This window comes from Aptenodytes patagonicus, chromosome 6, assembly GCF_965638725.1.
Source record: "Aptenodytes patagonicus chromosome 6, bAptPat1.pri.cur, whole genome shotgun sequence".
NCBI classification, from domain to species: domain Eukaryota; kingdom Metazoa; phylum Chordata; class Aves; order Sphenisciformes; family Spheniscidae; genus Aptenodytes; species Aptenodytes patagonicus.
Genome location: NC_134954.1, coordinates 50,256,527 through 50,283,177, shown reverse-complemented (window position 1 = coordinate 50,283,177; position 26,651 = coordinate 50,256,527). Strand labels below are relative to the sequence as shown.

The window sequence follows — 26,651 nt, the reverse complement described above, 5'->3', positions numbered from 1 at the left end:
CCAGAATTTTTTGTACACTTTGGGGACATTGTTAGACAGTTTATTAAATCCCTTACACGCCACAAAATCAAACTACGTTTTAACTATATCTGGTACAAGATATTGTAACCAAGTCCTCTGACATCTGGATAATGTAGATTGATGAAATACATGTTAAATGCAGATGATACAACTACAACAGTGTTATGGTTGCAAATGTTAAAAAGGTACCAGTTTTTATATTACATTTCACCAAGAGTGATAGGTTTCAGGGGAAACTCCACAAAAAATACTTGTCTGTCATTTTTCCAAAAGCAAAATAGCAACATTTTAAAACTGAATTGTTCCCATTTACACAATGTAACTTGTTTGAAAGTTACAGCCTTAAACATTAATACATTCTTATGAATTAGATAGTTGACCTTATGTTAGATTTCTCTCGCATAATCTATCTGCTTATTTTACCATTCTCTTATTAACACATAGAAAATGATTAATTATATGGCCAATGAATTCAAACCATGTGTGTCCTGAAGGCAGAAATGTCATCACGTTATATATTGCCATAAATATTTCCAATACTTAGCACTTTCTAACTGTGTTTATTGCACGTGACCTACAATATTTGGTAAACAAGCATGTGCAGCCATTTCTGTGGCAAATATTCTAGCATTACAGGGCATGTTTTTAAACTCATAACACAATTTTCCATGGAATACATCAGTTCATACACTTGAGGTCTCTGAATGTACAAATGACTAACTACCAGCTGCAGTTTCCTCACCTTTGGCTATATTCTCCCAGCAGTTTCAATATATTTCTCTTAATTAAGTGATTTAATCAGCCACAATGAGTAGATTGATTCTTGACATTCTCTAGAGTTTTATTCTACTTGCCCAGCATCTCCACTAAACTCCTGGTATTGGTCAGTACAATCATTTTAAATGTAGTGAGAAAGAATTATAAGATACTTAGCAGAAACTATTACAATGCTTATGATATTGGTTTAAATTACAACCACTCGTATTTTAGGGCATAATATTTTGTATTTAGCAATATCTATTTCTAACTAAATACAAAATTTCTATGTTAGGAAAGAAAAAAGAAAATTTGTATGGAATTCATTATGAAGACGATGATTTTAAAACAGATACACATTAATGTTACAAATGCAAACATTAGCACATGTGGTATTACCCTCTGGAATTTAAATTTATTTTGACAGCTTTTGAAAGACATAACCTTATTCACATATGTTTCATGCTATATATAAAGAACTGTACATATGTACTTGCATCACAGTAATCTAAAAATCTCAAATACATGTTATAAAATGAATAAAATGTTTCTCAGCAGCAAGAGACCAGAAAATAATATGTAAAAAATCAATTCAATGTATTTTGAAATATCTGACTTGCCAGGGGGGTATAATACTTAAAAGTGGAGCACAACTTACAAACAGATTAAAACATAGCATGCCATCAAAAATCATGATCCTAGCAGCTTAAGCATAGCTGGGAGAGTAAGTGTAGGAAAGGAATCATCTATGTAGCTGTGTTTTTAAAACAATCCTGTCTGTGACCATCGTTGGCAAAGTAGTTGTTAGGGTAGCTACAGTGTATACCAGATAAACAGTTAAAATTATGTTTGATATAAATCACAGTCTGAAGACTGTGTGCAAATTCAATTTAGAAAAAAAAAGTGAGAGGTTTTCATGTTTAGCAGTCAGAAAAAGCATTTTGAGCCACACAAATCCAGTGCCAGATGTAAAGCTAACTATTGGCTGAACACTGACCATGTGTTTGAGCCGTGCGGATATGAAAACCCCTCCCAGAGCCAGATCTGCATTGCAGTCAAGGAAAGAACAAGATTTATTTTCCCTGCCCTACTCTCTTGCACAGATACGTAGGCAAGCAGGAAATCCACCTGCAGTTCCGCGCCTTAAGAAAATGTACCAAATAATGCTTACTATTTAGCTAGTTGTACAATTACTGATAACTAGTGTTTTCCAAATCTTAGTAACAAAGAATAACAATAAGATCAAGTATAACCATATACTACTTTTTACAATTTTGATTTAAAGAACAGCATATATTACCTGCTACATCCTCCATTTTTTTTTCTTCAACATCTCGTTTTTTTTCTTCCTGTATAGACAACATGAATCCCAATTAAAAATTATTCTAGAAATCTTGCATTTCTTACCTTTTTCCCAGTTGTGATGATTTTATTACACAAATTTTAACACGGCTGACTCCTCATGCACTGGCATGTCAAACAGAACATATTAAATTTCATTTTACCTGGAGTTTTCAACTGTAAGTGGCTATCACATTCTTTTTTCCCCTAGCAATACATATACTCCTTTCTATTTGATCTAAAGAAAATGTATGTTTGCTAACAAAAAAAAATCTAGCATAAACAAAGTATATTGCTTTTAAGAAAGCCCTAAATTTACCCTACAGCCTTGCATAAACCAAGCAGCATAGAATGTTAGGCATACAATACTTTATCTCAGCTAAGCTCCTTAAATATGATTGTTGACGTTTTAACATGACATCTTTACACTTTGTCTAGGGCACAATTTTGCTAGTAACAGAATTCCCCCTATCCTAAGATCTAGACAATAAATGTGAAATTCTTGCACACAAAGTTACAGAGCCAACTATGTTATAATAACATCTCAGCAAGCTATCTTTCCTTCACTGCTAGAGGTTTTATTGTTTGGTTAGTCCTAATATCATTCCCAATGCACACTTCTTCCTTTAATTTTTGTCAGAAGGGTTCAAGCAAATAAAATTTTAAGAAGAAAATTCAGATAAAACATAGAGAAAACAGGTTATAGAATAAATAGAGTGTAATATGTTCAGATTTAATTAGCATCCAAAGAAGACCAAAGCAAATGGGAAAAAAATATTTAGGAAACTATTCATTTTTATAGCAACCCAAAATGCAGGATTATTTTCCATATTACATATCTGGTACAAAAGTAAAATATTCTAAAGAATATTTTATATAGAGATACAATTTGTAGAAAAAATAAATCCCATGTCCCTGAAAGAAACCAAAATATACAAAGGGAAAGCAGTTTAAAAGTATTTTTAGTTGAGCTAGTTGCTAATTGTTTGATCTCTCTCATTTCCTAGATCACAGCTCTGAGATGTAGCTCTTGAGGAATATAAGTCATGCAAAATTGATCTAAGGTCTCTGACAGGTGGAGTCTAACGGACATAGTTGCAAGGGTTTGGTGTTATTTCCTCAAATGTTTGCTGGAGATTACTAAACCTGTACTAGGCTGGTGGACAAGTATGTGTGGGTTTGCTTCAAACTAGCTCATAGACTGACATATTACTTCAAATGCACCTTTATCAATTATTAAAGTTAATATAGGATACTGTAAATTGAAGCAGCTGACGTATCTACGTGCATTCAGTGACTTCCATGGGAAAAAAGCAGACAGAAAGGGGAAATACTATCTCAAACCACTGCAACTAAGTCTGAAGAGACTGCCAGAGTTCTGGGGCAGAAGACACTTGAATTGGCACAATCTGAAGTGGAAAGGGTCTTTAGGATTTGTTATTTCTGGAGTGTGTGTATACAAATGTATGTATGTATACATATATATGTGTGTGTGTATATATAAAGAGTTATTAACAATTTCTGAAACAAAGCAAATACTGTAGTATAATCATACTACTTATTCTGATATGCAAGAATCAGGTTATTGATTCTACATATTTTTTTAATTAATGAAGTAAAAGGTTTTCATGCACCCTGCTCTGCATACAAGTAAAAGAATTGCCAAAATGTTACCAGACTTTACAGTAATATATTATCCTGTCTCTGTTCAGCGAAGCTCAGCAATTTAAATCAAATTCAGGGATGAAAACAATTGTTTCTAAATGAAGAAGATAGCAGAAGCTGCAGTTGCTTGCACAATAGTCAAGTGTTTGCAGTAACACTTGCCCACGTTTAAATATACCATATTTCTACAACACAGAAAAAAGAAATGAATGTTAAACAATCTTTTGCCCTGAAGCTCACATGAACGTTTTACTATACAGCACTCAGGCCTTCTTATCAAAATTGTAGTTTGTGTCCTTTTCAAAATATGAAACTTAAATGTATTCAAACCAGCTACATCTGCAAAACTATCATCACAATACTAACATTTAATTAATGATGAGTCCATTTGTTTCTGCAATCTAAGAGGCTTATGGAAAATCTAAGAGGCTATATGGAAAAAGCAGTGACTTTGCTCCATTAACATTACTATTCTGGAGACTAGAATTCAAGATCAATTTCATATTCCCATCCTAATCTCTGTGTAACACTAAAAAAACCCCAACTTTGGACAATTTCACCAACAATATTTACATATCCAAAGATTCACTTCACAAAAAAATGACATGTAAGAATCAAGCAATAAAAACCTCCAACAAACCTACAACAAAAAAGGACAATGAAGAGAAACTGACATTTCAGCCACAGAAATATACAAAAGTTAAAAGCCTTTCCCACTTTTTTTTGAACCAGGTACAAACTACTGTTCCCTTGGCTTACAAAGAGGAGAGTACATGTTTGAAAACACCGCTAGGAAAAAAAGAAAAGCATGTTAGCCATCTGCATAAATCACCAATACTGCATCTGCTACATAATATGAAACTACATCTGACTATGAAACTACGTCAGCCAGAATAGATACAGGTGTATTAAATGCTACATTTTCTCTTAAGGAAATGGGTGATGCAAAATGGGAAGCAATATTCTACTAGACAACAACCAACCTGAAAACACTTTACTAGCAGAAAATTGTTTGCCTGAAATCAAAATTATAATTTTTCATCTAAGACCTCAAACTTGTGGATAATTTTCATCAGCAACTGTGAATCTTTGTAAAATGTGCATCTCCCTCATTTACTGGCTTGCCTTTTATGTCAGTGCAGTAAGCACAATATTATAAAATTATTACATTCTGTACAATTGATCATACATAGGGGAGGACAATCATGAACTGAAACTATAGAATTCAAAAGTGATCTGCCTATGGCTGTGCAACCAAATGAGACCGCAAGACAATCAGCCTCCATGAGTGACACTTAACTGTGAAATGAATGACAATCAAACTAATAAAGGCATGGTATTCTTCAAATTCCAGGAGGCAGCTCCTGTGTGAACTACAAGACCCTCTGAAACTAAGAGACATATTTAGCCAGTACTGTTGTCTGTCTCACAGTATGCTCACCCTGTGGCTAACAGGGGCAAGAGAACAAGCAACGTAAATGACATATATATGAAGAATTTTCTTTGAAATAAAAAGCTAAATTGTGTGGTTTACTTGGTTGGGAGAAGGAAGATGAGAAATTGTTGGTTTTGGCTTCAATGCAAAGAATACCTGGAGATTGCTGAGATTTCCAGTGAGTTTTACTTTCTAGGAAGTCACCTGCCTTCTCACAGAGATCAAAATGTAGGAATAATCTAAAAATTTCTTTCAACTTCTGTACGCAATAGTAGCAAGAACATTTCTAAACCTATTGGGAATTTCTCTACGTATTAAGAAAATTCTCTTTAGTTAGAGAAATCAAACAGGTTTTGACACTTTTGCATAAATGTAGGATGCTAATCTGAAACTCCAAGATTATACTTTCCTTTTTTTTTTTTTTTGGTAGGAACTGCAGGGTAAAGATATAAAGAAGTGAAATTAGCAGCTAATACTGAACTTCCAGTGATTCATAACCCTTTCAGTTATGAATTCGCATTTCATACAAGGGGTACCCACCTACAAACCTTTCACCAAAACTGCAACTGGTTTACTACTTTATATAGCATAAAGATATTTTTAAAGGGGGCAAGTACCAACACCTCCTGCCTAGGTTAGGTCATCATACTGAAATAGCTACTGGTACTGTGAAAGGGTAGAGATAACCAAGACACAAGAAACTTTAAGAGTAGGTTTTTATAATGCTGTTTTTCCTGATGTCATTTTCCAGATAAGGCAAAATTTGTTATGTATGTACTTAACTATGCTTTATTCTATACAAAACTGTCGCAGAAGACCCCTTCTTCTAGACCCTCTATGCTAGTTTATGATGACAAATGCCTTTAAAAGATACAGGCAACGCCTCTGCTTAAGAAGCTATGGAGAGGTTTGTGAAACTTATTGCTTGGATGTGTTTTGGTACTCAACCAGAAATACACTAACCTCCCCCCACTTTCAAAGGGTGAGTGCTAAACAGTCTCCGGAAAGCAGATCTTTTCGTTGCCTCTTTGCAGCGTCTCCAGGATAAAAACAGTACGTGGAGACAAATAACTTCTTTTAGAAAGTCCTGGGCGCCTCAGGCATACCCTGATACTCCTGCAGAAGTCCTCTGTAAGTATCACATTCCCTCCTTTCCTACAAAGTATTTTAACACGTCTGATTAACAATCTCCCTCAAGGCCGGTATTTCGATGGCTCCCCTTTCACGCAGGGCCGCAGGCAGAGGATACGAGGTACCGACCCTGCGAGCCGCGGGCTGCGCTCGGGACTCTCGGCCCGCGCTAGGCAGGAGGCGGGGGCGGGCAACCGTGGCGGGGGGAGGCCGCAAGGCCGGCGGGCGGCCTTACGTGAAGAGGAGAGGCGGTGCCCGCCTGCGCGCACCAGTCACGGCTGCGCGCCGGCGCCGCCACCCCCACAGCGGGCGGCGGTTAGTGCGCTAGGCCAGCTGCCGGCGTGGGACCGACGAGGGCGGGAAGGCGGTTAACTGAACGCTGGCACGGTTATATCTTATCTTCTCTCACCTCTCCTACCCCATCCCCACCTTCCCTCGTTCCCGTCCTTTTCCACCCTCTCTCTGGGGAAGGGGCCGACTCCGCCGAGCGCGGCCCAGGGGTCGCGGCGCGGCGGGCTGGGGGGAGGGGGGGGGAAGGGGGGGGAGGGGCGGCGGGCGCGGAGAAGAAAGCGGTAACGGCTGCCGCGCGCGCGCGGCTGCCAGCCCTCCCCTCCTCCCCCCCGCCCTGTCGCGCGGTGCCTGGAGCCCGCCTTCCCACCACGTGACCCCTCCTCCGCCCTCCCCCTCCTCTTCCTCTGGGCTCCATATTGATACTGAAGGAGGGGAGTCTGGTCACAAAATGGAGGTAACTGCCTGCCGCGTGGAGGGAGCGGGACTCGCTGGGCTAAGCTGAGGCAGGGGTGGAAGGGGAGGTGAAGCGGCCTCCTCTCCCCCCCGCGGCAGTAGAGCTGCTTTAACTCTCCGCCAGAGGCCCGGGGCGCGAAGGGGAAGCGCCGGGCTGGAGGAGGGGGGACGACACGTAGTGGTGCCCCTCGCGGTTCCCGCCGCTGCCCCGGAGCGGCCGCCGTGTCCTCCTTGTAGCGTTTCTGCCGCGCTCCAGACTCGTTTTTCCCTGGGTCACGGTGCATTAGCTCGCAATGGCGGCCGCTGGCAGGAAGAGGGAGGATGCAGGAGACGCTGCGCTTCCGCCGTGCGGCCCCTCGGGCGCAGCAACTGCGGCCGCCATTTCGCTGCGCTCTAGAGCGTGGGCGGGGGAGGCCTGGCCCTCGGCTTGGGACAGGCCTGTGGGTAGCAGAGTCCTCAGCTATCCTGGGGCACACCGAAACGCTTAGGCCCGTATTCGGGCGAGAGTGGGGAGAAGCGAGTCCCACATACGCGTGTGTCATTGTTATGTCTTCCCTGTGTGCCCCCCCCCCCCCGTGTAAGCTACCCCCAGTAGTGCGCTAGAGAGATTCTTTTGCTACTCATTTTCCTGGGAAGAGACTTTTAAAGCATTAAGTTCGTTTAGTGCTGTGCTCTGCTTCTCGCTGAGGAATGCTGGTGCACGTTGCAGCACCTCCTTAATATCCTTCCCCCCTCACCCCCTTCCCGAGGCGAGTTAGCACGTGTAGCGACCTTCTGCTGCCCGGGGAGGTGGGGGAAGTCATAGTGCAAAGGTCTCTCGGATAGTTTACCCGTTTCCCTTTCTTCACTCCCCCAACCACACATGCACAAGAGCCACGACATTTGGTGGCAATCCCGCCTTGATCTTGGTGGGCAACACGAAGAAGCAGTCCTGTGAAAACCTTGGTTCAAATTTTCTCAACTTGAACGAAGTCAAGATCAAATGTGCACTGGGGCAATCATCCACACCCTACCCGGAGGGAAATACTGTCATGATATCCCCCCTTGCTTTTCTTTCCTCTCTCCTCAAAACCTAAGTTTTTTTGCTTGAGTATTTCAAGTAAAGTATGGTGAGCAAAAATGATGCAGGTTTGTTGATTTTTTTTTTTTTTTTTTAATCTTGCCCCCCTTCATTGCAAGCTGAAACCTTAGAGAATTGAGAACAGAGAAACCAGCAGGTCACGCTAGTTTCTGTTCCTACATTAAAAGCAGAGAAGAAACTGGATCCCATAGCAAAACAGCTAAAAATAACTTTTCCATGTAAGCAATTGTTTTGGCTGCTTAAGGGTTGTTGAATAGTTTGACAACCGGGAGGGATGATGAGTTCAAAGCATTTGAACATGCCTCAGTAAAGCTTGGAAACCCATCACATAAGTTATTAAGCTAATACCTTGTTTTTTTCCCAGCAGACGTTCCTATTGGCATTGAGAATAAACTGCCAACACACTTAGAGGTGAAAATCTGTTGTTTTGCTGCTTTAACTCTTAGGTTTGGCACAATATACTGCATGCACATTAGGTCCAACTTTAGCTATTTACAAAAAAGACCAATACATCTCCATAGTATTCTCTGAATGGACAGGTAAACTTCCATCTTTGGAATGTCTGTTTCGCCTCTATTATCTTCTTGTCTCTGTAAGAGATACAGTAGCATTATAAGTTCCTTTGAGTAATGAGACATCTCCTAGTGACTTTCTGCTCATTATAACTAACAGATTTGTTCTGAGACTACTTTCAGTTTTGTAGTTAGGTTGCAGTATACAACTGTTTCAATGCCAATATAACTTGGCTGATAAAAATGTTCAGTATATTCTTATTTAGAATTGAATATAGTATTTTGTTGATGTTAAGTGTAAAAAAAGCTGATACTGTCAGCTTTTTTTAACAGCTTTCTATGAGGCAAAGTAGAAATAGGGCTGAACAGGGCTGTATTCCACTTCAGCTGATGTTATGCATCAGTAAGGAGACAACTCTTTTGACTGTCATGGCCTTCAGAGGCCGTCACGGCAGAGACCATGCCTGAGAGTTTTATGTTGGTCAGCATAGCGGCTCACTGGGGAAAGCAGCAAGTGACAAAATCAGAGAGGGATTGCATACTTTTCGTTACTTAAAAATGTATTTAAATAGACTTATCCCTTTCCTCCCTAACAATTCCCAAAATTTTATTTTGCCACCCAGCTACTCCTTAAAAGCCCTTGAATTGTTAATGTTCTGTTTCATACCTCCCCTGTATGACTTAAGGAATTGAACAGCTCAGTTGAAAGACTTAGTATCCTAATACTTCCTAAGTCAAACTGATGTTTGATTTAAACGATTTCAAGAGCAGGTTTAACATTGTGTAGAGAGGAACTGAAGAGAATACAAACACTTTGATGTTACTTCATAAAACCTTTAAAATTGTTAGCGCATTAAATCGTGGTACTCATGATTTCACAGTTGAGTTTAATTTGAAGCTGGATTTTAACATGGAATTGTATTAAATAATAATTTTCACTCTGAATAACAGTTCATATTGGTCATTAGTAGAGACCTGCCTGCCTTTCCCTATGCAGTATTTGCAGGAATAAAACTTAAAAAAATGAACAAAACAAACCCCAACAACCAAAACCACAACCCAAACAAACAACCCACAGAAATATACACCTAATCTTGTAAATATCAATGATTTTAATGCAGCACAAATGTAGTTTTACAGAAGCATCTTATTTAGTTGACAGTATTCTATTTTGGCTACTGTAATAAAGTTTCGAGAAATGTCCAAAGTAGAGGTGAACTGTAGCCAACGAAGTATAGTAAGGCAAATTAGGTAACTTAATGATCTCAGGAAACTTGAAATAATAAAGGCTAAAGGGAACGTGGTTTTTTTGTTTGAACGCTTAGATATGGATTTGTTTACTGAGTTTGTCTTGTGAAATACTTGATTTTTGTAATGATACGTACATAACTTTGTTAACATTTATTGTGAAAAGTTGGGCATGTAAATAGAGAGTACAGGGTAGTAATCGAATACATCCCTTGGAAGCAAAAGTAATGCAGATGGCTAGTGCTACAGATTGCTGAGGATCAAGTGTTAAAATCTCTGATGTTGCAAGAATAGAATCAGTAAAGGATTCTTGCACTGGTGTTAGTGGAAAATATTTTTCAATACAGAAAACATTTAACACATTCTCTAGTGTTCCAGTTTTGTAGGCTGCTGGGTCACTGATTATATTAGGTTACACATAAGATAATTCTAATAAGCAGTATTTGCAAAATGTTAAATATTTTTGGATTTAAAATCTATAGAAGTAGAATTTGATTATGTAGTGGGTTTGGGAATCAAAGGTGGAATTTGCTTGCCCTGTACCAGTTTTATTTATGATAGTTATGTAAGACAGTAATCAACATAGGTTGATTTTAGCCTTAGGTTGCACCTAGTTATTGCAACAGTTGTAAAAAGACCTTTACTAGGATAGCAGATGTTCCCTCTGCAGCTCTTCTTAATCGTGAGCAAAATAGTTTGAGGATTTTTACGCTACCCTTTTAAATGCTTACATTTTTTTCTACTTTCACCCCTCTTCTGTTTCTTCCTATAAAGCCACACCCATGCATTGCAGCCAGAGAAGGCCCTGCTTCACAGGAATTGGGGTAAGTACTGACTTATCCAACCTGTTTTCTAGGTTTCCTAGATCTAAAAGAAAGGCTGAGTTAGAGTACCCTTCCAAAATGGCTGCTCTTAAGGAAGAGAGAGATGTGGAAGACTACAAGAGGAAAGGAAGACGATCCTCACAGGTGAGAGGACTGCTTTTTTTTATTAAAAAAAGTAGCTTTAAGGGGTAAAGATTAAAAAAAACTTAACCATTTCTATCTGATGTATTCATAGCTTTTTTTCTACCTTCTTCATCCCCATATTAGCAGAGTAACTTTAAATTGTAGTATATTACTTAAAATTTTAAGGGGTGGGGTGTTAAGCATAGTGGGGAAATTTTGCTTTTCTAGTTTTCTGTTATAACAAAACTGATTAAATGTATGTTTGTGATTAAAGCAAGGTATAATTATTTTTTTTAAGAAATTCATGCATCCTCAGAGTATCAGCAGGAACTTGATTCCTTCCTATCTTCAAAATCCTGTTTTTAGTGGGAATGAAGACAGGTTCTTTTTTTTCTTTTTTTCTTTTTTAATAAAAAATGGTTGCCTAATAGTCACTGCGAATGAAAGCGAGGCTGTACTAAGTAAAAATAACTGTTTTCTTTTGCTTCTAGCAGAAATACCGTAGACTGAATAAGGTGCGTAGTATAGAGAAGATGTTGGGGCTGTTCTGGGAGGATGGGAGCTAGTTACTTTGGGGCAGGGTGTGGAAATGGGAGGGGGGAATAAAAAGTCTTGATACCCTTCAGAAAATAAACTCAATTCTAAGATCAGCAAAGAGGGTATTAAATATGCTTATGTAGCTTATAACTGAGATATTTTCTGATTTTTTTTTTTTTTTATTTGTTTGCTTTCTAACATTACTTTTCCAGGGTGCCTGAATATTTTAGCTAGTTCAAACCAACTTTTTCTGGAATGATACGCTACTGCAATGTGGGAGGGCCTGTACACTTGAATTAAGAACAAACCTTGTCCGAGTTGCATGTATCTGGTAGCGTATGGTTATTTTGTATTGAAGTACGGTGTGTAAAGTCCGTCTGGAAGGAATGTCGCAACTGTCTCACCGCTCTTGGACTTTGGATAGAATGTAATTCGGGGTTGCTCAGCTGCCTACGTAATAAGCTCTTGTAGTTTACAAAAGTAGCTTGGCCAGGAATGTACTTAAAAGCTATTAAGTTTCTAGAGAAAATGTTTCGCGGAGAAAGTTGATGAGGCCCCAGTTGTCTGTAAGCTTTCCTGTTTCAGAAGGCGGTCTAGGGTTAGACTGCCTGGGGGACAGAGCAGTCTCATCTTACAGGTTTAGCTGCAGATCAGCATAGGTGTGGTGCCAGGTGTTTTGTGGACACTTGCTGGTGTTCATGGAGGTAGGATGCATGGGAGTACTCCACCTGAAAACAGTGCTTTTAAAGAGAAATACTGCAACTCCAAAAGGCTGATTACTCAAAACTCCTGCCATATGAAAGTTAAGTTTATAGCAAACTCAGAATAAAGGCAGTGTGTATCTGTAGGAGGGTTGTCAAAAGTTCTTGGGATTTCTGCAAAGACTAGGTTTTTACAGGAATCCCCGGGGGGGTGCTAGTTGCCATTTTTTCTTCCTCTCTCATGAGCGGTACAGTTAGGCTGCGTTGAGTGTTTGGGGTTTTAGATAGGACGTAGGAACCACTAGTTCGATTATGATTGCGAGAAAGGGTGAGCAGAGGGAACCAGATGCTCCCCCGCAATGCCGGCCTCTCCCTGCCATCCTGGGCCGCCCTTGCCGGCCCGAGCGCTGCGCACACACACACCCCCTCCCCCCCGGCTAGCTCGGGCGGGGGCGGCGGGACACTCCCATGGCGCCACTGCGGCGCTGGGACGTGGCCGGCGGGGCGGGTGCTGCTGCGCGCGCGCGCACGTTCCCGTGGCCCCACCCCTCCGGCTCCATATTGAGGGTGGAGGAGACGAGATCGCTCACAAAATGGAGGCGGTCGGTGCTGCGTAGAGCTTTGGCTTGAGGGAGGAAGTGACTATTCAAGGCTGGAAAGAAAGTTCCACGCCTCCTCAGAGCCTATTAATATGTTTGGGAAGTCCCTTAAACTGCTTAGGGAGAGAAACGAAGCTTCTTAATGGCTGCAGGCAGGCTTGGCATTCTTCCTGATGCCCCCTCCCCCCCCCCCCCCCCCCCCCCGACCGAAGGAGTGCTGCAAAATGGCGTGTTGGCCAGTAGTATCAGCTGAATGGGAGGGAGCCTGCTGATCTTCTTGAAGCAGTATGGTAGTTACACTAGGAAGGATGGGAGAGATGTGTTGTGCAAGGTTTGCTGCCCAGGAGAGACTGCTGTTATAACTAGCTTGCAGCAGAAGGACTGAGAAACAAGATCGTGTGTGATAGAGGACAGCACTCTGAAAATCCTAGAGATGCTTATCCCCAGTGAGAACAAAATGCCTGAAAAAACCAACTAATTCTCTAAGAAAATGTTGCCTTTTATTTCTGTGGAGAGTTCCTATAACACAGGTGTGTCCTGAGGATAATTTCTCTCTGATAGAAGAGAGAAGCTGTAACAGCAAGTGTTTTTCCTCCCATATGAGAATGGCAGTTTATGTGCACATAATAAAAATAAGCAGAAAAGGACTTCACTTTTCCTTTCAGGAGTGACCTGAAGAGTTCTGTGGTCATTCTTTTAAGGTAAAAGCAGTCCTGAGTTGCTAACTGAAAACCCTGTAGCCTTGAGGGGTGTCAGAGAACTGTTAAAAGTCTGTCCAATTTTTCCTTATATAGGTTTTTTGTTTTGGAGAAGTCTAAACTCTACAGTTTCACATAATAGATTTCCTTTAATATACATAGGAGAGTTTGAAACACTTAATGTTCCCAGCTTTAACATAACCCAGCTAAAAATTAAGTAGTGTCAGTAGATTAAAAAAAAATGCAATTAGCAACAGAAAACAGTATTTCGCTTAACTTAAAGTAGTTTCTATATACAGTAGGTGTGTTACCCTGTAAGATTTTAAGTTTACATGTAGTTAGAAGGGAGATTTTTTTTTTTATTATACTTCTGTAGTCCAGACCACTTGGAAAACCGTAGAAAAGAAGCTTTACTTTGTAGTCACAGAACCACTGACTGTCAATCATTTATATAATGTTCCTATATTAACAAAGTTAGTGCCTTAAATATAAAGTTGTTACTGAAAATGCTGGGACTCTTTCTCGCTAAGTTTAGCAGGTGTAAGAGCAGGGATCTACTTCCCAGCCAGCTTTTCATAATCTTAGGCATTGTTTCATGTAGTACAACCTGAATATTATAAACCAATGGTTTCCTAAAGCAGTATATAATTCAGAAATTGTCTTCTGCCATGTATTGCTTCACAATATTCATTGCTCTTTAGGGTGGTTGTGTTGCACTCAAAGGGATGTACACTTTTCTGACCAACTCTAGCAACACTCCCCCCTTTATTCAAACTGTGGCAGAGGTTAAAGCACTTCACCTTCAGGTTTGAAGCAAGACATCTACATGTAGGAGTCTGTGGCTGGTTTTATGTAGTTCAGCTCTCGGGCTAATGCTGCATCTAGTCCAGGTTAACCCACTGCAGCAGAAACAGTGAAGCCTGTTATGCGTTCATACTGCAGAATTGAAGTTGTATGCAGCATAGCTAGCCAGCACCTTGTGGAGTGTTTTACATGCACAAAAGTACCAGCTTGCTAAATAAGATTTTAATCTGGTTGCTTTTTGTAAGACTTCTCTGTCTTGGGGACGGTAGAAAGTTTTAAAATTATTTTTCATAAACTCCTGGCAAATGTGCGGGAATACTCCCTGCCTAACTAAAAAAGCATGCAACACTGAAAGAGCAGAAACACTAATGGACTTGTAAGCTCACTTTAATTGTGCGATAGAAAACTAAGGTCTGAAAATTAGCACATTTAAAACTGGCTGGTCATACATAGATGATATTGTCAGGAGCTTCAGTTAAACTTAAGTTTGTTTTACACTGCTTGTTAAGGTACCAGTCTTATTCCAGTAGTTGTACCCGCCACTGGTCGTTGATTAGTCATAATTCAAGACATTTTTGTTATCTGTAAGATATAAGTCCATGTTGATTCACATTTAAGAGGTATTTCCCATAACTGAAAATGACATAATACTTCTACTTTCTTGCTTGCGTGCACTCAACTTACAAAATTATCCGAGTACAAAATTTACAATTTTAAGGAATTAAGAATTAATAAATTTCATCAAAATGCATAAAAATAACCTTTCAAAATGGATATCCCAAAAGACTAGACACTCAATTTGGACAATAAATCTTTTTTTCTTGTACACTGTGTTCTTAAATTTTTTACAGTTCCTCATGATTATGCTTCGTAAAGTGTTAGAACTTCCCTTTATCTAGCAGTGCTTCATTGCTAATCCCTACAGAGCAATATGCAACTTGAACATAAGATAGGCATAAAATGAATGCACTTCTGGGGGGTGGGGAGCAACCAAATTATTTCGTATATTGAAATCTGTTTACTGTTGTTTGCATTTGAGCACTCTTTAAGTTGTTAGTTAGTTAGTGTTTTAATTAAAATCACACCTCATTAAGCGTTTACTATGCTGCTGTCTAAACCCATTAGAAGTCATTGTTTTTATGTAAATGTATTCCACCTATTTGTAGTTATAATGTTGCACAGATAATTTTTTAGTAATTCTGTGAAATTTTAACTCTGTGGTTTGTATTCAAAATACGTTTTTGATTTTTGATTTTGTAGGGCCATGAGCCAAAGGAGCCGGAGCAGTTGAGAAAGTTGTTCATTGGAGGTCTGAGCTTTGAAACAACAGATGATAGCTTGAGAGAGCACTTTGAAAAATGGGGCACACTCACGGACTGTGTGGTAAATTGTCAAATATTAGTTTGTGCTTTTGAAAGGATATAGGTACTTAATCTAGTACAGAAATGCAGAGTACCCCCTATGTTTTTGCAGGTGATGAGAGACCCACAAACAAAACGTTCCAGAGGCTTTGGCTTTGTGACTTACTCTTGTGTGGAGGAGGTGGATGCTGCCATGAGTGCTCGACCACATAAGGTTGATGGACGCGTGGTTGAACCAAAGAGAGCAGTTTCGAGGGAGGTAAGTTAGTGTTTCAGTTAACTTAATTTCCTAATCTTTACCTAATAATTTAAAACACTGAATGTCATTTTTGGCATTGTAGGATTCTGTAAAGCCTGGGGCACATCTCACAGTAAAGAAAATATTTGTTGGTGGAATTAAAGAAGATACGGAAGAATATAATTTAAGGGAGTACTTTGAAAAATATGGCAAGATTGAAACCATAGAAGTCATGGAAGACAGGCAAAGCGGAAAGAAAAGAGGCTTCGCTTTTGTAACTTTTGATGATCATGATACAGTTGATAAAATTGTTGGTACGTAACTTTAGTGAGAAATGACTTTCGGGATAAAAGTGTAACGTTCGATTTCAGAACAGCAGTGTGTGGAATGTAGGAAGTTGGCATAATCAACTGCTTGACTGTTGTAAGAGATGGGGTAGATTTAATGTTCCTTTTAAAAGTGTGGTCATGCCTTACAGTAGCTTTCTATGAGAGTTCTACAGCATATTGCTTTCAATGATTTGATTTTCTATCTCTCTCCTATTTCACAATTTTCTCTAGTTCAGAAATATCATACTATAAATGGACATAACTGTGAAGTGAAAAAAGCACTCTCAAAACAAGAGATGCAGACTGCTAGCTCTCAGAGAGGTGAGTTTGGAGTTGTGCATGGTTTTTTTATGTAACTGGTTTTCAATTAATGTAATTTAAGTAAAATATTTTGTAGGTCGTGGGGGTGGCTCAGGCAACTTCATGGGTCGTGGAAACTTCGGAGGCGGTGGAGGGAACTTTGGCCGAGGTGGAAACTTTGGTGGAAGAGGTAAATGACTGGAATGTTTATATAGAATGTGGTCTCTATTTTTTTTATTTCCTGTGTCAGTTGGCTTAAACACTTAACACGTGTATTCAGGAAAACATTCTCATCTGTTTTGTGTTCCAGGAGGCTATGGGGGTGGTGGTGGCGGTGGTGGGAGCAGAGGAAGCTTTGGGGGTGGTGACGGATACAATGGATTTGGTGATGGTAAGTGTATTGTTCGCTTCCCCCCCCCCCACCCCGCAACGTTATAACCAGCTGTAAGTCTTGCCTTCACCTTGGAAACCAAGTCTACTTTGGTGATAATGTTTTCTACATTGTAGAGCTATGAAGAGTTAAAGGGTTTTGGTTTTCCCCACAAAATGATGGGTAGAAAAAAAAAATACCTCTATATTTACCCTTTAAATAATCTCATGTCATGAGGTCATGCAGCAGCTGTTTATGATTATTGAGAATTAAATGAAGATTCTGGTGTCAGTTGAGATGACTAAAACTGAATAAAGCAGTGGCCAACTAACATATCAGAAATAATTTTTTCAATCAACTGTAAGACTTTTCATGGCTCAGTAGTATCTTTTTCATGATGAAGTTTGGATGAGTATCCAAAATGGATCTGAAGAGAACTGTGGAAATTAACAAATGGCTGTGGAAGTCGCATTTTTGTGTGCAGGAAAAAATGAAGGAAGTAGCATGTAGTTACTTAATGTCTTGACTCTATAAGCAGATATAGTGATGTTGAGTTCTTTGGAACTATTTCCCAGTTTGGAATTACTCCATCAAAATGTCGGAGACAAGATCAGCATCTGGAATACTAAGTATTTCAGATATGCTTTGTGTGATTAGAAAAAAAGAATGTTCAGTAGCTTTGACATACATGTAAATAAAGCTGTAGGTCTAGATAAAAACTGTAAACCAGAATTGTTTTGTGGGCTTTGCCTACTGAATCATTTCGGTTCAGAGGAATAAAGAGGATGATACACAGTACTGACAAAGCCATTTTTGTAAAGAGGCAGTTATTACACGTAATGGGTGGTGGTGGTGGTACAGCATGTCTATGTGTTTTTGTGAGCCAGAATGAACTTCTAAGTATCGTGCTTCAAGGGTATACATAAACGTTTGGGTTTTTTTATTGTTTGGACTAAATAGTTTAGATAAATTATGCAACCACAATGAATATAATACAGGGAAGACATTGTGGGACATTTTTATTCTTAGTTTTTGTTGGGTTTTTTGTTAAATGGACATTTTCTTACCAATATTTAGCTTTGGTGTATTTAGTTTGACTCTTCTTTTATTCAAAGGTGGCAACTATGGAGGTGGTCCTGGCTATGGCAGCAGAGGAGGTTATGGTGGTGGCGGAGGACCAGGATATGGAAACCCAGGTGGTGGATATGGAGGTGGAGGAGGAGGATATGACGGCTACAATGAAGGAGGAAATTTTGGTGGTGGTAAGATGCCAGCTTTAATTAGACACATTTTTTTAGGCAGGTCTGAGTTGTACAATGCCTGAGGTATGATACTGCATAAAACGAGTAATACAATAAGGTCTTAATGCAGAATTCTGTGTTACATAAGGAAAATTCTTTTCCCTCTGGACCAGCTTTGATACACTATACAACATTGTTTTGCCTGGAACTTATTTCTCAAAAAACAGCAGCTATAAATCTGTGTGGAGGTAGAGTAGGAGAATTTTTAAACTTCTGACCATTTGAAGTACACTGCTGCTGTCAGATACCAGTTCACATCATGTAGATCACGTCCTCCTTGGTGAGGACTGTACATCTAAGTTTCTATAAGCTTCTTTATTGTTTGCCTATGAAATGAGCTACTCCAGTTATTTTTATAAAAGCAGTTCTTTTGCCAATTACACATTGTAATTAGACTAATGGGAAGTCGCATAATTATAATACTGGTTTACAGCCTTAACTAGTGTAAACCTTTGATGAGTATATTTAAAATCTATGTTAATATCTAACCAAAATACATCTAGCGATGTCCTGTTGTATGATCAGTTTAGCTGTGTCCTACATTGTCAGTATTAATTTCCCTGCAGGTATTTCTGAACGATAAGGTTAATTTTTAAATCTGGGGTAATTTCTATGGAGGCCTTTTATGATAGACAGGATGTTTCTGGTAAGGGTATCCCACAAATACAAAAACAGCTTAGGTGCTTTACCAGAATTGCTGGAGAAGGAGCAGTAAGAACTCAAAAGGACTAGTGCAAGTTTGGGGAGTTATGCTGCAAAATCTGCTGCATACTTTATTATACCCTCTGATGTCTATATGCAGCATGCCCATTACAGTTCTATCACTTTTTAGAGCAAATAAATTGTACGTAGTTTACATTATTGTCATACATGCAAAGCGTTGGGCAGTGGAAGAATGACGCTGAAACTCATGTGCTCTTCTGAGTTTGGAGGCCTTAAATTTGGCCTGTTGTGTTAACTTCAAATTGCCTACTCAAACCTGTATACATTTTCTGACGTAGCATGATGGTTTTCATCTTCAATGAAATACCAGTTCCTAATCTTCAAAATGCTAAGGATCTTCTGTCATTTGTGCATTGTGAGTAGAGGTGCTTGCAATTCTATTTTAAACTGTTTTAAACAATTACAATTTACATTTACATTGGATGTCATAATTAGGCAAGCTTCATGTCCTAAGTGTTGAACAAAAGTGGCTTTATAAATCTGCATTTGTTTCAGGTAATTATGGTGGAAGTGGAAACTACAATGATTTTGGCAATTACAGTGGACAACAGCAGTCTAACTATGGTCCCATGAAAGGTGGTGGCAGCTTTGGTGGCAGAAGTTCAGGCAGTCCCTATGGTGGTAAATACGATTTTGTACAGAAATTTTTTTTTTGTTCAAAATTTCTTGTTATTCTTGTATTCCAATATACGCCCGATGTTTTGTAGGTGGTTATGGATCTGGAAGTGGAAGTGGGGGCTATGGTGGTAGAAGATTCTAAAAATGCTACCAGAAAAAGGGTAGGTGTAATGCATATTTATAATGATGATTACTAATGTACAACTGTTCACTGAGAGTAATAATTTTCTTATCCTGTATTCAACAGGCTACAGTTCTTAGCAGGAGAGAGAGCGAGGAGTTGTCAGGAAAGCTGCAGGTTACTTTGAGACAGTCGTCCCAAATGCATTAGAGGAACTGTAAAATCTGCCACAGAAGGAACGATGATCCATAGTCAGAAAAGTTACTGCAGCTTAAACAGGAAACCCTTCTTGTTCAGGACTGTCATAGCCACAGTTTGCAAAAAGTGCAGCTATTGATTAATGCAATGTAGTGTCGATTAGATGTACATTCCTGAGGTCTTTATCTGTTGTAGCTTTGTCTTTCTTTTTTCTTTTTATTTTCCCATTACATCAGGTATATTGCCCTGTAAATTGTGGTAGTGGTACCAGGAATAAACAAATTAAGGAATTTTTAACTTTTCAATATTTGTGTAGTTCAGTTTTTCCACATTTAGTACAGAGAACTCTATTATAACAGAAATAAAATGTAGTTTAGGGTGTTTCCTTGTTAGTCAATAGAGAGGATTAATGCATTTCTCAATTACTATTTTGTATTAATTTAAAGTTAACAATAGAAACACCTATTGATTTGCAGTCTTAAGGGGTCTAGTCTCAGTGTATATATGTAACTGTCATTGACATGAGTTACATAGGCATACAGAGGGAAAACATCTGTATGTTGCATTATAGTTTGTTTAGATGTATAACTAGGATTGAGTTACTCAAATTAGTGTTTGTGAATTATAGAACTAAGCTTTACCTTAATGAAAATTTCAAATTACTTTTTGGTTTGTGCATATTTTTTTAATTTGTAGTTCTGTATTAGTACTAGCGCTTCAAGAAAATAAGGCATGATAAATATTTTAACAAGACCAACTTTAGACACATTAAAGCTGTCTCCCGTCTCATTTGAGATGTATAAGGGATAACTGCAGTTGCTTAAGTCTTGGGTGAAGAGAAAAAGAAACTTGCTTTTTACCTTTATATTTATTGTAATTCCCGAGAAGTTAAGGTGGGGGGAATCAAGTGCCTGTTTCCTTGGGATATACAATGATTCTGTTTCAATAAAACTATACTTTGGGGAGGGTGGCTTGGAATTTTCATCCCCTTCCTTTGTCCCCGTTTCCCTCTCCCTCACACCAGACTGCGCTGTTTCAATTAAATGAGGCGTCATAGTGAGAGTAATAGGTGTGTTCCTCAATAACTTAATGGCTATATACTTTCTTGCATGCACCCTAGGCAATTTTCTGGACACATTCTTCTGACTGGGAGCCAAGGGTAGCACAGGTGTAATCACTGACAGTCCCAGGTAATGCGTTCCAAAAGCCCGTTCACGATGGGCTCTAAGTAGTATAGTTTTCAAGCTTTTGCCCTTGCGAATGTCTACGCTCAGCTAAGAGCTCGAAGATAAAACGAAACACGATCTAGTTGTATTTTACTGACTAGAAACACTTCCCACGATGTAGAATGGTACAGTCTTGAGTTTCCACAGGTAGAATGATAGTGTGTTACAATTTGATCTGATGCACTGGAGTAGCAAATCTTATCAGCACATATGGCTAGAAATTGTACTCGATTCTCACTTGTGACCTCCAAATTAAGGCACTACGCTCTGTCCTGTTCTCAGCTGATGTGAATTCTCTCTCGACTATTGCCAGGACAGAGCTTTCTGTCAATTCAGACTCAGAAGAGTAGGGACCCAGTCAATAGAAGAAATACTCAGACACTTGACAATATGCTATTGGAATTATTCACACCTGTTTCACTTCTGGGTCAATGTGCAGTATAAGGTAAATGCGATTCCAGTGTAGGAATGAATCTGCAAAGATGTATGAAATGGCTCGAGGCATAATCAGTCATATTAATAATGAATTATAATTTTAAGAAGTAGTAGAAAAATGAGTGTGTTGTTTGAAAAAAAAATTAAACAATGTTATTTAAACACTGTTATTGGAGTGTATTTAGACCGCAGTACACTAAAACAAGGAACCGGTGTCAAGATGGTAGCCTCCAAACTGGATTTCAAAGTCTGTTTATTCTTTTCGTGGAGTTTTAAAAGATCTCTAAAGTTAAAGCAAGAATTGGTGATTTTAGTGAACGCTTCTGTTGTTGTACATATTAATTTGGGCTTGGGGTGGGGGGGGAGGCTGTGTTTCAATAAAGGCATTTTTTAAACAACCCATTTGGAGTTTGAAAACATTGAAAACTAAACCGCAACTCACTAGGGAGTGAGCCACCTAACTACCGACTTGCTTTGTACGTTGCTACGCCTAGAAGATGTGTAGACTTGTACCTGGGGCCTGCATCTGATTGCAGGGACAACTGGAGGATGGGGTTGATGTCCCTTCTGACAATTGATCTGGTATTTCTAAATTTTTTTAGAATGTATTGACAGTGTTCTTTTTAACAGGGCCTCTTGTAGCTGTACTGTGACAACAATGTTAACTTTGAAAAATAGTGTCATAATAAACTTTATGAACAAGATCTGTATGCAACCTTTTAAGAGATGGATGTAAGTGATTGCTTTGTAGGTGGGTGGGGTAGCTTAGCTGTTGTTTGTGATGTGGAAAAGTGTAAGGACAGTGATTAACCAGCTTTAAAGAACCTAGGATGTACTTCTTTGATCCATACTTTGCTAAGGAGACTCATAAGACAGGACTTCAGCAGCCTATTGAGTATGGAGAAGTCAGCATAATTAAAGAATGACAAGGCAGCAGGAGCAACAGCTTCAACTTCCAGAAAAGTGAAGGCATAAGATACTGTGCTGATAGTGAGCAGCTTTCCAAAGGCTAGTTAAATCCGCTTATCACAGCTGAAATATCGAAGAAAGTCTAGCAAGAGTTCTTCACCTTTTGGAACCTCCTTGAGTGATAGCTACTTGAGTTGACTCAAAATCAATAGGTCTAGCGTTTAGACCTGAAAGGAAGGGCAATGAGCATAGGTAAGGTTTGCCTTTAAAATTTTTCATGAATTAAAAAGAGTAGTGGGAGGTTTTTAAACAAGGTAAGAGTAATTTCTTTAATTTTCAGGTTGAATGAGAAGCTGCTGCTTGACAAAATGGGGAATGTCTTGCACATCCTCTTCAGTTGAAGGTTTCTGACTGGGTAAGACTTGTAGTGTATAGTAAAACACTTGTTTAACCCTTATTTCCTTCTAGGCTTTCCTTTGCCAGCCTTTTAATATCGAGGAAAGCCTTAAGTACTAAGGAGCAAGTATTCCAGCATATGTCATCCAGTGTTTCCTGTTCTGGATGAGGGTTGCTTGCTGGCATAATTGCTATTCAAGAATCTTCTCTTCCTGGCAGGTACAAAACTGCTGTGTGTGAGATCGGCAAGACAGAAATGATAAATGTGTTGAAACATGTGCTCTAGTTTCTGTGGGGAGCGTGCTGTGGGGGTTTTGAGAAATGGTTCGTTACCTTGCCATAGAAAGAGACGCCTTGCAGGAGCCCAGAAAGGTGAAGACACTGAAGCGGTTCATCACAACTCTGTGTGTGATGCGCTGCTGCTGCAGTCATTCTGTAAAGGCGCTTTGCATTGGTTAGAGCAGTGATCTCCCTCCTAATAAATTAATCTTGGCTTACCAGGTGGGTTTGTATTTATCTGTACAAATCAAAGAGTTGCCTTTCAGATTTTCGCTGCTTTCAGGCAGGGTAGTTTAGTGGAGGCTAATACTGTCACGTGATACCCAGCTGAAAGCACGACTGCATGTATACAGATGAATGGCAATAAAAGAACTTTCCGTGGAATCCGCTTTTAGGCACGTTGGTTCTTAACTCTTGGAACATCTATTTCCTTTTCTGCACCTTCGATTGTTACAGGTCTGGGCTATTTTTAACTCCTTTATATAGCAGACTAGTACCTATTTAAACTTACCAATACGTTATTGAGTCTGTGCACTATTTCTGCGATGCCAGTTTCTATTTTAGTGTTGGTTATGCTTCAGTTACTCAAAATAAAGTCTAACAGAACCTGTGCATTTCAGTTTAACCCGGGGCTTAGGCATGTTCACAGACTGATTCAAGTATTTAAACTTGTTACCTGCTGTCTGTAAACATCCAGAAAGCAAACTCTTGACATTGTAACATACAACTGAAAGTTAACTTGGAAGTAATTTACAATGGTAATGTCAAGATTTTCATATAATCGGGAGCTACTTAATGGAAATCTCACAATGACTGTATATATTTTAAAAAAAAAACCGCTGACAAACATTTTTGGTTAGCCAAGGCTGAGCCGAAATTTAAAACTGCTGCAGTAAGGTCCCAGTCTCTCCTTAGTGCAGTATGCTAGACAGCTTGTTGCTGAGGTGACAAGCTTGCTCTCTTACACCTAGAGGTGGAAAACCTTTGCCAGTTCTAACAAAAACTTTCTCGTTTGCATCCCATTACTAGGCCTGTGTATAGAGCAAAGCTCTGCCTTTCCTTAACATCGGGGGATTCTGCATTGCTGCAGACTTGTTCTGTGCTCTGGAGGGGTCTTTTTGCACCGTGTATAGAACTAGATATTCACTGTTAGAATTATTTTCACACTTGGATTTCTCACACTCTTGTTAAACTAATTTGCTTAATTTCAATTATTCATACCCCAGTTTGTTCAGAAATAAACCTTGTCAAAAATAAACACATCCTTAAGGAGTGTTTCTCCTTAAGGTCAAGTTTCTCTCTCGGGTCAAGTGTATCTTTGTCCAAGAGGCACTTCCAAGAGTTAAGAACATTGTTTCATGGCTAGGTTTTTCTATAGTGGCTGCTATTGAAAATAGCAGCCGTAAATGGAGACAGGGACGTAAGGATGTAAAGCTAACGAAGGTTTGGTCCCTCAGCTGCAGGTCTACGGAAGTTTATTTGATACCTAAACCTGTGTGTTAATCTAAAAGCAAATGGTACTTCCAGGTAGTAAAAATGTGTTTCCCCAAAAGGGGCCCAGGTTGATGCAGATGTGATAAGTGTTTTGTTATTATAGAACACTGAAATTGAACACAGCATCTTAACTGTGATATCCTTTAAATATTTAAGACGGGAAGGGGAATGCTTCTAGTCCTTCAAGCATCAATTGTGTGATGTACTGACTTGCTGTCTTTGGTTCCTGTGTTTAAGACATTAACATGTTTTCATATGCTGTCTACACTGTGGTGGAATATTCACTTGCGTATCAGTCTGTGGTCTCTGACAAGTGTCTGTATCTTAAATTGTGTGGAGCATGAAAGATCTTGAGTATCACTAAAATTCAGATATCTGATGGATGATTCTTTTTCTGCTGTGGGTGCTACAGGTTGACATCTCTATCTAAGATTAGCTTTTTCCTGAACTAAAGTAATGCAAGTATCTCCGTAGAAGAAAAATGGCCTTCATGTAGAAGATAATATCGCAAGATTGGAAACAGAATAATATGTTATAATAACTGGCAAAGACTTCAAGAGCAATGGTGCTAGCGTGCTGAAATCTTAGAACTTGTGGTTAAACAAGTTTAAAAATAGCATGGAAATTAAAAATTTCAGTATAGTCCATAATGGATTGAAATTTGTTAAAATACTTCAATTTTGTATCAGAATAAAGTGTATATTGTCAAATGACTTACAATCTAAAATGCGTTGCCATCACCTTTTTTCAGTGCTGTGAGGAACACAAAGCGGTCTTAAATTATTGCAACACGTTTTGAGTTACAGGATCATCTTTCCAACTCGGGACTGCAAGTCAGAAAACCTTGGGTCAGCCCAGCTCCTCAGCTTTCCTTTTCACAGTTTTAAAGCTGAATGTTTTGATCAAGAAATAAACGGTCTCCATGTGGAGACTTGTCAGTGTATCAGGTCAGCATTGTGATACGTTAGACTTGGCAATGTCACTACTCACTCTCATACTCTGTACCTCAGTAATAATAATAAAATGAAGGATATAGTTTGCAATCTGATGTTTTCACATATACCAAAATAATCTAATGTGAAGTATTGTTTTCCTTAATGATGTCGGGTGTTTCGGTGTAAGCACAATGTTCACTCTGTTCATGATACGAAAAATACTGGTTTAAACGGAATGCAAGTTGTTGTGGTCTGGGTTACCTCAAACTGATTCTTTGCCTGGTGGAATTCAAACAAGGCTTCTGCATTAACTGCAGGTGTTTTGTTGTTGCTCTTTTCATCTTGGTAATGAAGTAAGTATCCCTGTATTAGGTTTTAGACATGCGGGTAGTACAAATTCAGTGACCCCTGCGAAGGCTGTAAGGATGCTGTTTGCCTTCGGCCTTTGCATTAGTGCTAAAATAAGGAACAAATTGAAGGGGAGGGCGGGGTTTTACTGAGGTCTCTGTTTTATAGCCAATTTGTAATTTAAGTACTTGTATTACAGCTAGAGAGAACATTTTCTCTGTCAGTCAGACATCTGACAGCCTAGTTAATGGCAGGGGGGAACCCAGGAGCTCTTCCTCTTTAGGTTCTCTGTGCTTTGCTGTCAAACCTACCTGTGTATTAGAGCTACTGTGTACCAGTGTAGAAAGCCTGTCCAGGGTCATAGCTTGGTGTGCTTCCTCCTTAATGCTTATGCTCTAAAATTGCCATCCTTAAATATGGATTAGAGCCTCTTGCTTTAAATGGCAGCAGCGTCTCACGTTCCCCTAGTGTTCACCCAGGCTTGGCGATGGTTAGGGGTGTTTTCCTTCCTAGGCAGTGCTAGTGGCAAAGTCAATAGAGGCGCACTCGAGCAACAGCAGCAAGAAAAACGTCCCTCACTGCTGCACTACCTTTGATTTAATTTAGCTGGTGCTTGGCTGCCCTGTCTAGAGCAAATAAGCCTGCTTCGTCCATCAAATCCAGCCTCTAGGTTTTCAACCATTGGTATTGACCATTTGCTCCAAAAAGAGGAGTGTTCTTGCAATCAGAGTATGTCAAGGACTGTGCAGTGGGATGGACTGACAGGCTGTTAACAAGGAAGAAGGTCAGTATAAGCAAGGTAAGCAGCCTCACAGTGCAAGTTGGGTCACTTGGATTTACATTTCCCAAC

General features: G+C 39.3%; 1 protein-coding gene across 12 annotated transcripts; it reads left to right on the top strand.

Annotated features, from left to right (window-relative positions):
• Positions 1-6,638: 6,638 nt before the first annotated feature.
• HNRNPA3 (heterogeneous nuclear ribonucleoprotein A3) lies at positions 6,639-25,561 on the top strand. Of its 12 annotated transcripts, none has more exons than XM_076342552.1 (14): positions 6,647-6,731; positions 8,542-8,585; positions 10,791-10,902; positions 11,373-11,396; positions 15,481-15,603; positions 15,694-15,840; positions 15,923-16,133; positions 16,380-16,469; positions 16,531-16,638; positions 16,759-16,839; positions 17,934-18,080; positions 19,338-19,463; positions 19,550-19,621; positions 19,708-21,842. In XM_076342552.1, exons 3-13 carry the CDS (start codon positions 10,837-10,839, stop codon positions 19,600-19,602), a joined length of 1,176 nt encoding a protein of 391 aa, XP_076198667.1. In that variant the 5' UTR covers positions 6,647-6,731; positions 8,542-8,585; positions 10,791-10,836; the 3' UTR covers positions 19,603-19,621; positions 19,708-21,842. The 12 variants fall into 12 exon arrangements, 9 of the variants coding, with proteins under 9 accessions (XP_076198665.1, XP_076198667.1, XP_076198668.1 ...); XM_076342551.1 differs by having other exon boundaries at positions 6,648-6,736; XR_012995680.1 differs by lacking the exons at positions 6,647-6,731; positions 8,542-8,585; positions 19,708-21,842 and adding exons at positions 7,013-7,094; positions 22,690-22,764; positions 25,270-25,561.
• The last annotated feature ends 1,090 nt before the right edge of the window (positions 25,562-26,651 follow it).